The sequence below is a fragment of the Arvicola amphibius genome, chromosome 9 (assembly GCF_903992535.2).
Source record: "Arvicola amphibius chromosome 9, mArvAmp1.2, whole genome shotgun sequence".
Lineage (NCBI taxonomy): Eukaryota > Metazoa > Chordata > Mammalia > Rodentia > Cricetidae > Arvicola > Arvicola amphibius.
This window is the reverse complement of record NC_052055.2, coordinates 117,947,466-117,959,563: the sequence shown is the minus strand read 5'-3', so window position 1 is coordinate 117,959,563 and position 12,098 is coordinate 117,947,466. Positions and strand designations below refer to the sequence as shown.

Sequence of the window (12,098 nt, the reverse complement as noted above, 5' to 3'; positions counted from 1 at the left end):
ACACAGAGGGAACCTGAAGTGCTGGCCATGGGGACAAAGGGGGACAGAGGCTTTAAAGAAGAGCAGATGAGCCCTGTGGTGGTGGAGCACGTCTTTAATCCCAGCACTGGGGAGTCAGGGGCAGGCAGATCTCTGTGAGTTTGAGGCCAGCCTGGTCTACATGGTCAGTTCCAGGTCAGTCAGAGCAACAGTGAGATACTACTGTCTCAAACACAACAAAGCCAGAACAAAAAAAAGAAGAAAGAAAGAAAGAAAGAAAGAAAGAAAGAAAGAAAGAAAGAAAGAAATGCAGACTGTGGCAGAACACCATGGCTGCTGGAAGACAAGCTACTGCCTAGGGGAGCCCTTCTGGTGTGGGACTCAGAGCCTGAATGCAATCTAAGGCGAATGTGCTGATGGGCAATGGCCGGTGAGCAACCAGGAACTGCATCCTCCCGAGGGGCCGTAGAAGTGCCGAGTAACCTGGTATAGGAAACCTTCCGGCTTTGTAGCAAACACAGTAAAACAATAAAAATGGATGTGGGAGGAAGGAAGCAGGAGGGAGAGGGGAGAAACAACGGAAAATAGCTTGAGTGGGACAAAAGGACGGCACAGGAAACAAACTAAGAGGGCTCACTCTAGGTACCATGGAAATCCCAGGAAACAGTCGCCAGCAGAGGGGGTGGGGTTGGGGGCAGGGCTAGGGAGGCAGGGTAGCCTGACCCCTCTTTCCAGGGTTGCTGCCACTGCTGAAGGTCAGTTGTCGCTGGTTCAGGCAGTTGCCCCCGACAACCCCTACCTTGCTATGGGCTTTCACCATGGGTGACTGGAGAAGCCAGGGTGTTCTGAGGGGAGTAGCTTGGGGTAGGGGCCCTGGTGTGGTAGAACCCTGCAGGTACCCATACCGGTGGGGACCAAGTGATGACTGAATTCCCTTCTCTTCCTTTACATCCCCAACTGAGGTATACAGATGTCCTTGAAGACACAGGGGATGAGTTGGGATTACACCCAACAAACCGAGCTGTGTTCTTATGAATGGCTGAGGACGACTGGCAAGGACAGGCTGGGGTTTGGACAGCACCTGCCCTTTCTCCTATAAGAACTGTGGTTTGTTTGTTTGACTTTGTTTTACTTTTGTTTTGTTTTATTGTTTTGAGACAGAGTCTTACTATGTAGACTAGTGTGGCCTCAAGATCTACCAGTCTCTGCCTCCCAAGTGCTGGGGTCAAAGGCATGTGCCACCGTGCTCAACCATAAGCCTTCTTTATCTTTTTATATACAAATATTATATATATATATTCTTACTTAATTTTTAAATGTATATAAGTGTCTTAAAGTATTAGTTTTGGGCTCTCTGCTCCTCCCTGTTCTAGAGACAGCCGCTTCTTTTCGTGCAGTGCCAGCCTCGTTCCAGAGACACGATGGTGAAGGTCGGAGTGAACGGATTTGGCCGTATTGGGCGCCTGGTTACCAGGGCTGCCTTCACTTCTGGCAAAGTGGACGTTGTTGCCATCAATGACCCTTTCATCGACCTCAACTACATGGTCTACATGTTCCAGTATGACTCCACCCACGGCAAGTTCAAAGGCACAGTCAAGGCAGAGAACGGGAAGCTTGTCATCAACGGGAAGGCCATCACCATCTTCCAGGAGCGAGATCCCGCCAACATCAAATGGGGTGATGCCGGCGCCGAGTATGTTGTGGAGTCGACCGGTGTCTTCACCACCATGGAGAAGGCTGGGGCCCACTTGAAGGGTGGGGCCAAAAGGGTCATCATCTCCGCCCCTTCTGCGGATGCCCCCATGTTTGTGATGGGTGTGAACCATGACAAGTATGACAATTCCCTCAAGATTGTCAGCAATGCTTCCTGCACCACCAACTGCTTGGCCCCCTTGGCCAAGGTCATCCATGACAACTTTGGCATCGTGGAAGGGCTCATGACCACAGTCCATGCCATCACGGCCACCCAGAAGACTGTGGATGGCCCCTCTGGGAAGCTGTGGCGAGACGGCCGTGGTGCTGCCCAGAACATCATCCCTGCATCCACTGGCGCTGCCAAGGCTGTGGGCAAAGTCATCCCAGAGCTGAACGGGAAGCTCACGGGCATGGCCTTCCGTGTTCCTACCCCCAATGTGTCTGTCGTGGATCTGACATGCCGCCTGGAGAAAGCCGCCAAGTATGATGACATCAAGAAGGTGGTGAAGCAGGCATCTGAGGGCCCACTAAAGGGCATCCTGGGCTACACTGAGGACCAGGTTGTCTCCTGTGACTTTAACAGTGACTCCCACTCCTCCACCTTCGATGCTGGGGCTGGCATTGCTCTCAATGACAACTTTGTGAAGCTCATTTCCTGGTACGACAATGAATTTGGCTACAGCAACAGAGTGGTGGACCTCATGGCCTACATGGCCTCCAAGGAGTAAGAAGCCTGCCTACCCTGACCACCCATCCCAGCAAGGACACAGCAAGAGAGAGGCCCTCGGCTGCTGAGCAGTCCCTGTCCTAACTCAACCCTTCACACTGAGCATCTCCCTCACAGTTTCCATCCCAGACCCCCAGAATAGCAGGAGGGGCTTAGGGAGCCCTACTCTCTTGAATACCATCAATAAAGTTCATTGCACCCCTCAAAAAAAAAAAAAAAAAAAAAAAAAAAAAGTATTAGTTTTGCTCCGAAAAATACTATGTATATATTATGTGTTTGCTACAATTTTTATATTTGTTCCAAACAACATAAAGAAAACTTTGTGGTTCTGGTTGTTTTGTTGATTTGACATGTGTTAGAGTTGTCTGGAAAGGAGACCTCAATGAGAAAATGTCTCCATCACGTTCATTAGCAGGCACGTCTATGGGAGCGTTTTCTAGATTAACAATGGACAATGTGTGATAGCCCGGATCACTGTGGGAGGTGTCACCATTGGGCAGGGGAGTCACGGGCCTGGATCACTGTGGGAGATGTCACCATTGGGCAGGGGTCACTGGTTGTATAAAAGCATGCTGAGCAAGTCATAGAGAACAAGGCAGCCGGCATCGTTCCTCCGTGGTTCCTGCTTCAGTTTCTGCCTTGACTCTCCTAAAACAGAGTGTGAGCCAAACGGTGGGAGATGAAATAAACCCTTCCCTCCCCAGGTGGGAGATGAAATAAACCCTTCCCTCCCCAGGTGGGAGATGAAATAAACCCTTCCCTCCCCAGGTGGGAGATGAAATAAACCCTTCCCTCCCCAGGTGGGAGATGAAATAAACCCTTCCCTCCCCAGGTTGTTTTGGCCATGGTGTTTGGTCACAGCAGTAGAAACCTAACTAAGATAACTAGGCTGACCTTGAACTTTCAGGCTCAGTTCATCTCTCCTCAGCCTCCCAGGCAAACTAGAGACTGGTGAGTGAGCAGTTCTCTGTGTGTGATATTGGGGGGTGAAATCCAGGGCTTCATATGTGTTAGACAAGTGTTCTACCACTCAGCTATCTCCCCAGCTCTAAAAAAATGAGCGATGTCCCTTCACAGTAGCCACAAATAGCATAAAATATCTCAGAGTAACTCTAGCCAAACAAGTGGAAGACTTGTATGACAAGAACTTTAAATCTTTGAAGAAAGAAAGAAGACACCAGAAAGTAAAAAGATCTCCCATGCTCTTGGGTAGGTAGAATTAACATAGTAAAAATGGCAATCTTACCAAAAGTGATCTACAGATTCAATGCAATGCCCAGCAAAATTCTCCACAGATCTCAAAAGAACAGTACTCAACTTCATATGGAAAAGCAAAAAATCCAGGATAGCCAAAACAATCATGTACAATAAAAGAACTTCTGGAGGCATCAAAATCCGTGACTTCAAACTCTACTACAGGGCTTCAGTACTGAAAATAGCCTGGTATTGGCATAAAAACAGACAGGAGAACCAATGGAACTGAATCAAAGACCCAGATATCAACCCACACATCCTCGAACACTTGATTTTTGACAAAGAAGCAAAAAATAACAATTGGAAAATGGAAAGCATATTTAACAAATGGTGCTGGCATAACTGGATATCAACATGTAGAAGAATGAAAATAAATCCATATCTATCACCATGCACAAAACTCAAGTCAAAATGGATCAAAGACCTCAGCATAAAGCCAGCCACACTGAACTTCATAGAAGAGAAAGTGGGAAGTACACTTGAATGCATTGGCATAGGGGACCACTTTCTAAATAGAACCCCAGCAGCACAGACACTGAGAGAAACAATTAATAAATGGGACCTCCTGAAACTGAAAAGCTTCTGTAAAGCAAAGGACACAGTCAATAAGACAAAATAGCAGCCTATAGAATGGGAAAAGATCTTCACCAATCCCACATCAGACAGAGGTCTGATCTCCAAAATAGACAACGAACTCAAGAAATTGGTTATCAAAAGAACAAATAATCCAAGCCGGGCGGTGGTGGCGCACGCCTTTAATCCCAGCACTCGGGAGGCAGAGGCAGGCGGATCTCTGAGTTCGAGGCCAGCCTGGTCTACAAGAGCTAGTTCCAGGACAGGCTCTAGAAACTACAGGGAAATCCTGTCTCGAAAAACCAAAAAAAAAAAAAAAAAAAAAAAAAAAAAAAAAACCAAACAAACAAACAAACCAGGGGGCTAGAGAGATGGCTCAGAGGTTAAGAGCTTTGCCTGCTCTTCCAAAGGTCCTGAGTTCAATTCCCAGCAACCACATGGCGGCTCACAACCATCTGTAATGGGGTCTGGTGCCCTCTTCTGGCCTGCAGGCAGACACACAAACAGAATATTATATACATAATAAATAAATAAATATTTTTTAAAAACAAACAAACCAACAAAAAAGATTTTATTTTAATAGTTTGTGTGTGTCTGAGTATTTGCACCATATAAGTGCAGTGCCCTCAGAGTCCTGAAGAGGGCATCAGCTCCCATAGAGCTGGAGTTCCAAGAAGTTGTGAGCTGCCTGATGTGGATGCTGGGAACCTAGGTCCTCTGCAAAAGCAGTCAGTGTTCTTAACTGCTGAGCTGTCTTTCCAGCCCCCATTTCATTCTTCAGGGAAAAGCTTTGCCACAGATCCAAACTCCTGTGGACAAGTGTTAAAGTGTGCTCTGGTGTGCAGAGTTTAAAATCCAGCCTCTGAAGCTGGGCTCTTTCCTCTTAAGTCCTGGCTTCTAATCTGGCCTCCACTCCCCATGGGCCTTCTCATCTCCTGCCTGAAACTCAGCTTGACTGCAAGGTGGGTGGGAGCTGAGTGCCGGGGCCAGGATTAGTAACTGCCATTTATTACCTTCCGGGCGCTAATTACCACCCTGTCCCTGGGGAGCAGAGTCATCCTCCACATGTGCCATCGCTGTGCGGGATACAAAGGCTGCATGGCAGGAGCTGACTTTCACAGTTATCCTGGGATTCCAGCTTCGGGAAATTCATCTTTTTAAATTAAATAGAATTAGAAGAATTTGGAAAACTCCACTGTAAGGAAGCCCATACTAGTCTCACTGCGTGAACACAACCGATGGTTTCAACTGGCTGTTCTCTGTCCTTATCACCCAGTGCTCGCGAGAGTTTTTTATTGATGTAACAAATGTTTGCAAAAAGTGTGTGTGTGTGTGAGTGTGTCTGTGTGTGTGAGTGTGCATGTGGAAGCCAGAAGTTTACTTGAGGTGTCTTCCTCAGTTGCTCTTCACCTTATTTTTAAAAATTCTATTATTTATTTATTTGGGGGGGGTGGAGTAAAGTGTCTCAGTGTGCATGCGCCAGTCACAGGACAGCTGGCTGGGGTAGGTTCTGTCTTTCCACCATGTTGCTTCCAGGAAATTGAACTCAGGTTGTCAGGCTTGGTGAAAAACAACATCTTTTTTTTTTTTTTTTAACCTATTGAGCCATCTTGCTGGCCTTCCACATTTTTGAAATTTAATTACTTTTATGTTGTGTGTATGGGTATTTTGATTACCTGTATGTCTGTGTACCACATATGTGTATGGTGCCTGGAGAGATCAGAAGAGGGTGTCAGATCTCCTGAAACGGGAGTTATGGATGTTTGTAAGCCATCATGTGTGTGCTGGGAATTGAACCTGGGTCATCTGGAAGAGCAGCCAGCGCCCTTAACCACTGAGCCATCTCTCCAGCCCTCTACCTTACCTTTTGAGACAGGCTCTCTTCATGGGGTCTGCATGGTTACGCAGTAGATAGGCTGAATTTTAGAAGGCCAATCCACCAGAGATCTACACATCGGATGGAGGCACGGCCTGCGACAAACACTGCCTTTGGATAAGCTGGTTGGCTGTCTCTACCTGCAGATTCTCCTGTGTGAAAGCATGCTCCCCTGCAGTGTGTTCCTCGTATGCTGGGCAGTTTTCCCGTGTTCTGTTAGGAGGGTGACTTTTTCCCCAAACTCTGTATTCTGGCAGATAAAATAAGACAGTCAAACTTTTCATTCCACACTGTAATAATAAAAAAAGAAATCTTAGAAGCCTGTTCTCTATAATTAACTCCCTGACAGGATGAATTGGCCAGACGAAAGTCCTTGTGCAGTGATCACAGGAGGAACTTCCACTGAACGGAATTGCAGGTGTCTGGCCTTGCTAGATCTAAGTCCTCCAAAGATTTATAATGAACTAGAGTGGTATTGCAGGTGTCTCTCCTTATATCATAGACCTTCAAGGGATCAATAGCACCTAGCTGACTAATCATGTCTGGCTATATTAATCACACTTAAGAAATGTAAAATAATACTGGTATTCTTTGCCTCTTCCTTAGATCTCTGTTTGGGTTAGTTTCTCCCTTTGTAATCTGTAGCGGCCCCTTTAAGAGATGGCTGGGCCCTCCCCACAGCTGCAGCCGTGGTTAGTTAAGAACTAGTCAGGTCCTCTCACCACCCCTCCTAAATAAGTGCCGGCTCTCCTCACTCCGGCCCCTCGGCCCCTCGACACTGAGAAAGACTGAGATCAGCTGAGCCGGGCAGGTGGGTCCCAGTCAAACGGAGGGGAGCTGGCGGTGGTGCGGTGCTCCATGCCAGTCTCACTGTCAAGCTCTTCCTTATTTTCACACTGCTGTGATAAAAATATCCCAATAACAGCAATTTAAGGGAGACAGGGCTTATTCTGGCTCACAGTTCCAGAGAGACACCGTCCTTCATGGCCGGGAAGACGTGGTAGGAGCAGGAGGGTGTCTGCTCCTATTTCATGGGCGCTCAGACAGCAGGAAGTGAACAGGAAGTGGGTTGAGGTCTGATGGCCGCCTCCAGTGACCCACTTCCTTCAGTGAGACTCTGTTTCCTAAAGATTCCACAACCTTTCCAGTCAGCACCACTAGCTGTAGGTAGTTAGGACTGGCTCAGCAACACACCCAGAAGAAGAGCACACATAGCTCTCTTGGTGAGGGGACCTCATCTTCTGGGTTCCTGCCAACAGCCCAGCGCCCATGATTTGGCCCACATCCCAGCACAGGCACCACATGGTTCCACAGGGAACTTAAACAATTACACCTCCTAACGAAGCTAGTTTTAAAGCAGGGGCACATTTTAGTGGTTTAAGCTGCCCACAAAGCCAAGGCTCGTCACGCTTGGACAACACCCCATCTCTGCCTCAGCCCGTGGGCCTGGCCAGGGCTCAGAATCCCAGCTGGCCTTTCTCTCTTCACAGCTCTTCTCTCCAGTTAAGGACAACAACTCAACCTTGGTTTTAAATAGACCCAGTTTCCTCTGAGGAACCAGGGAAGCTTGCTAAACTAGTCAGGTTTCCTCAACCACGCAGCAATTTGGGGAACAGCTCAGAAGCATCACCGTGCCCCTGACACCTGATGTCCTAAGCCTACCCTATCATAAGGGGTGGAATAAAATGTGAAGTTCTGGCTTATGACATCCATAGAGGGTTCCTTTCATTTCCAGTCTGACTTGAAGCATAGGAAAAGTCTACAGACAATGGTCCCCTGCAGTATCTCTTGGGACCAGAGCAGCGAGTCCCTGCTGGGAGCCTGACCCCTTGGCTAAGGGTGAAAGCCGAGACAGATACGACATGTTCACATGTCGAGGGCCATGCGAGGGGTCAACAGGCAGCATGGGGACTCATGGAACGTGGCTGAGTGGTTGGCAAAGCCATGCCTGAGATAGCCCTGGAAAGGCAACGTCCTGAGGACCACACCTCCCGTGGACCTCATACTATTATTGAGCATAGCTCTGATGCAGCCTTCATGGTCGTCACAGCCCTCATAATCTAGGGGTTGTACGAACACTCTCGGGATTTCTAGCCCCTCACGGGGCAGTGTTGCTGGTACTTACAGTAATAGTGATTGACTTTTTCCAAGCATTGCTGCCGGGGCAGTTAAATGATTCAGCCACCACCCTTAGAAAGTATTTAGACATGCAGAATTGTTAGTAAGATTAGGTTAAGGTGTTTTTGCTCTTGTAGACCAGGCTGGCCTCGAACTCTCAGAGATCCTCCTGCCTTTGCCTCCTGAGTGCTGGGATTAAAGGTGTGCATCACCCCTGTCCATAAGGTTTTTTTGTTAATGGTTTGAAGTAGAAAATCTTATGGAACAATTTAAAGTTTAGAAAGTCACATAGTTGGGGGCTAGAGAGATGGCTCAGCAGTTAAGAACATTGCCTGCTCTTCCAAAGGTCCTGAGTTCAATTCCCAGCAACCACATGGTGGCTCACAACCATCTGTAATGATGTCTGGTGCCCTCTTCTGGCCTGCAGGCATACATGCAGACAGAATATTGCATACATAATAAATAATTTAAAAAAAAAAGAAAGGAAAGGCACATAGTTGAGTGAGGGACTTGCTGAGGTCAAGAAACAAGATCAATGACAGCCTGACTATTGCTGGCTGATGTACCTTTCTTGATGGGATGGATCAGTGATCTAAAGGGATGATCAATACCTTGTACCCATTTCTGCCCTCAGCTGATAGAAAAAACTGTCGATGGGTGGGTGTGCACCCTGAGGATTTAAAACAGAGCTGACTAGTAGTTGTCATATATAAAAGTTTAGATTTGTAATTTGTTTTTTGCCTCTTTAAGACAGGATTTCTTTGTGTAGCCTCGGCTGTCCTGGAAATAGCTCTGTAGGTTTGGTTGGCCTCAAATTCACAGAGATAGATCTACCTGTTTCTCCCTCCCGAGTGCTGGCATTAAAGGCACATGCCACCACATCCTGAAATTTGTTATTCTTTTAAGATATTTTTATAAGATTACCCTAAAGATAAATAATAAAATGGTTGATCCTTCCTTTGTAACCACAAAATGCAGCCTGCCAGTAAAAGAATTGGCTAATAAAAATATCTTTCTTGCTTGTACTCTGTTCATCTATAACACGTTGCCTGGACATGGATGTATGTAGGTTTGTGGAGATACTTTTTCATCTGTAATATGTAGAATGCTAAATCATGTAAAGGATTTGGGAAACATGCTTTTTATTTGTATTCATTTGTAATCATTCACTTAAAAATAGCTTGTAACCACATTTAATTTTTATATTGCTGGGGTATATATGCTGTAAGGGAAAAAATAAAGTTAGTTAGGAGGAAGGCATCAAGGGAGCCGGAAGGATACATCTGGATAGAGGTAAGAAAAGAAATAAGGAGAAGAAAGAGATGACAGAGAAGATGTGTATGTGGTTTTTTTCCCCTTGATTAACTTAGTCTTGATACTCCCACATTGACACACCCACAAGCCTGTCTCCCAGGTGATTCTGGGTCCTGTCAGATACAGAAATCAGTGTCAGCCATTGCGCTGGGTCATCCATAAAGAAAAGAAGTTTATTCGGCTCATGACTTTGGCTTTTACAAAGTAAGTGCAGCACGACCAGTGCCCAAGATGGGTTCCCTGACTGTATCACAATATGGCCAGTGTCATTAACAGGGGGAAGAATGAGTGGGGTGAGCAGTATGAGCCATGCCCTATGAAGAGGGGGTCTTGGAATCCTGGTTGGAGACAGTAATGGAATGAAGAAGGGACAGACACATAGACACATGTGCAGTGAAGCTGGCATCAGGTGGGGTTCACTAATCCTAACACTACTGCCACAACCCAGAGCCTCAGTGTGTTTCCTAGGTATAACACAGGGGAAGGCATTAGCGAGTCTCCATTGGAGGTCTCTGTAGGCCAGCAGGCTCAGGCTGTGAAGGAGGAAGCCACAGTTGTTAGTCTTTGCACACACTGGTCAATTGTCCAGAAACACACAGACTCAGGCAGACTCCTAGGAATAGCTTTGCCATTTCTCCTGAGCCTGGGCCATTTGGGTAGTAACTTCGCCAATTGTCCCATTGCCACAGACCGGCTCAGGGGAGCCACTCAGACCGTGGGAGAAGCAGGGTCTTGGTACACAGGAAGACACAAGTTTGGCGAATGACAGACAGACACAACACACAAGAGAGTGGTTGGAATCTGCTGTGATTTTACTGAATTCATGTTTTCATTATATAGTATTCAAACAAAGAACAAATCAGAAGGTCATGTATCATTGGTTGGCACAGTATGAAAGCTTCTTTTAGCCACATCAGCAATATTTAAGAAAAGTATATTATCAGGGACAGGTGTTAGACATAAAGCATCCTTAGAAGAGGAAATCTTGTCTTTGGGAACGTAAACCTCAGACAAGTGGTTTCATCTTATGAATAGAGAGTTTCTGTCTCATTATCGATATCATTATCTCATCATGGCCCTTCCTCTTTCTAACCCTTTCTTTATCTCATCTAGTGGCCAAATATGCCTAATCAGCTCTCTGCACCTGTTGAAATATACTTTTTAGTACCTTCTTATGCAGCAGACACCATGGGGATTGGGATCTAGCAAGCCTATCCACAAAGTTCAAAGTATAACATAACAGTTTTTGTCCATCAACATAATCCCATCTATGCCCTTGCTCATCATACTCCCCGTGTATGACAAAGGTTCTGCTGTAGTCTTATACATTCCCGTACTGTGCTTCCCTATCCCAGAGCTGTTCCTGAAGGGAATGATCCTTGTCTTGTATATATAAAGACTATCATTATTATGAAAGAGATTGTGCAAAGCCCATATCCTGCATAGCCAGCTAATCGAGAAATCTGTCTATGCCCCAAGGACAGCCAGTACCGGGCTGTCTGCCATTGACCTCCAGGAAGCCTTGTCCCATGGAACACGTAGCTCCCGTCCACCATAATGACATATGTCATGTCACACAGATGACACTGGAGTTGGTGTGGCATCCCATGACATGACTGTGTCCATGCCAAAATATACATTCACTCAGGATGTCACTCACTTAGGGCCTCTTCCGTTCTTTCTAAACAGAGGGAGGGGAAGTGCCAGACTGTGAGAATACCCTCAGGTGGTGACTGGTCCCCTCCTGAGAGCCTTGAGAAGGGTGCTCATCTGTCTGAGGTTCCTGCCCCAGTCACCTGATGACCATCCCCACACCTCCACACTGCTATTGGTGGGAATGGATGGACCCTAGAGGTGTGGGGCCCTGGCCCAGTACCTGCTGGGTCTGTTGCTCCATGCAGCTTTTGAGGTCAGTTCCTCTGGGGACTACAGTTGTACCCAAGTCTCGTAGGCATCCTTGACTCTGCAAGAAGCTCTTGGCTGCAGCCAGGTCTTGGGTGCCAACATGCACTGCTAGGTGGCTGTCCTCCCAGGGCCTATCTGGGTCCCCAAGGTGTAACCTTCTGACCTAGTCCCAGAGAATGACCCTATCAGGGCCTGGGAATCCTTCATTGTAGGCATGAGTGCTGTGTCTCCTGTCATGGGGTTTTACACTGACAGAGAAAAAGACAGCTGCAAATGCAGGGGGGCAGGGCCCAGAAAGCACCTGCCAGCCTGGAGCCAAAAGGCAGAGGGCAAGAGGCCAGACTCAGGAGGCCACCAGGAGGCAGCAAGGGAACAGGGGAGCAAGATTGGGTGGAGGCAGGAAGCTTCTCATGGGAGTGGTAAGACAGTTTCCTGACAGGGAGGGCAGACAGGGTGGGAGAGGAGCCTGGAAGCCAACGGGGGTCTGTACTGAGTAGTTATTGGTGGCTGGTGGCTGGTGGCTTATGTTGTTGGTGGGACGATGTCCTTGGCCTTCCTGCCTCCATACCCACGAGTGAAGTTCTTCTCCCTCAGGCATTCGCTCCCAGCATTGTGGGACTAACTCAAAGATGCTTGGCAAAGAGCCAGGAGCAGATG

The 12,098-nt window shown here is 47.2% G+C and overlaps 1 protein-coding gene across 1 annotated transcript; it reads left to right on the top strand.

Moving 5' to 3' along the window:
* The first annotated feature begins 1,334 nt into the window (after window positions 1–1,334).
* On the top strand, window positions 1,335–2,402 carry LOC119823438 (glyceraldehyde-3-phosphate dehydrogenase). The gene has a single exon (XM_038343452.1). It carries the CDS (start codon window positions 1,401–1,403, stop codon window positions 2,400–2,402), a length of 1,002 nt encoding a protein of 333 aa, XP_038199380.1. The 5' UTR covers window positions 1,335–1,400.
* Window positions 2,403–12,098: the final 9,696 nt, after the last annotated feature.

What these genes read in the sequence shown, in the direction of transcription:
- LOC119823438 (XM_038343452.1), top strand. Translation starts at nt 1,401, where the DNA reads ATGGTGAAGGTCGGAGTGAACGGATTTGGCCGTATTGGGCGCCTGGTT.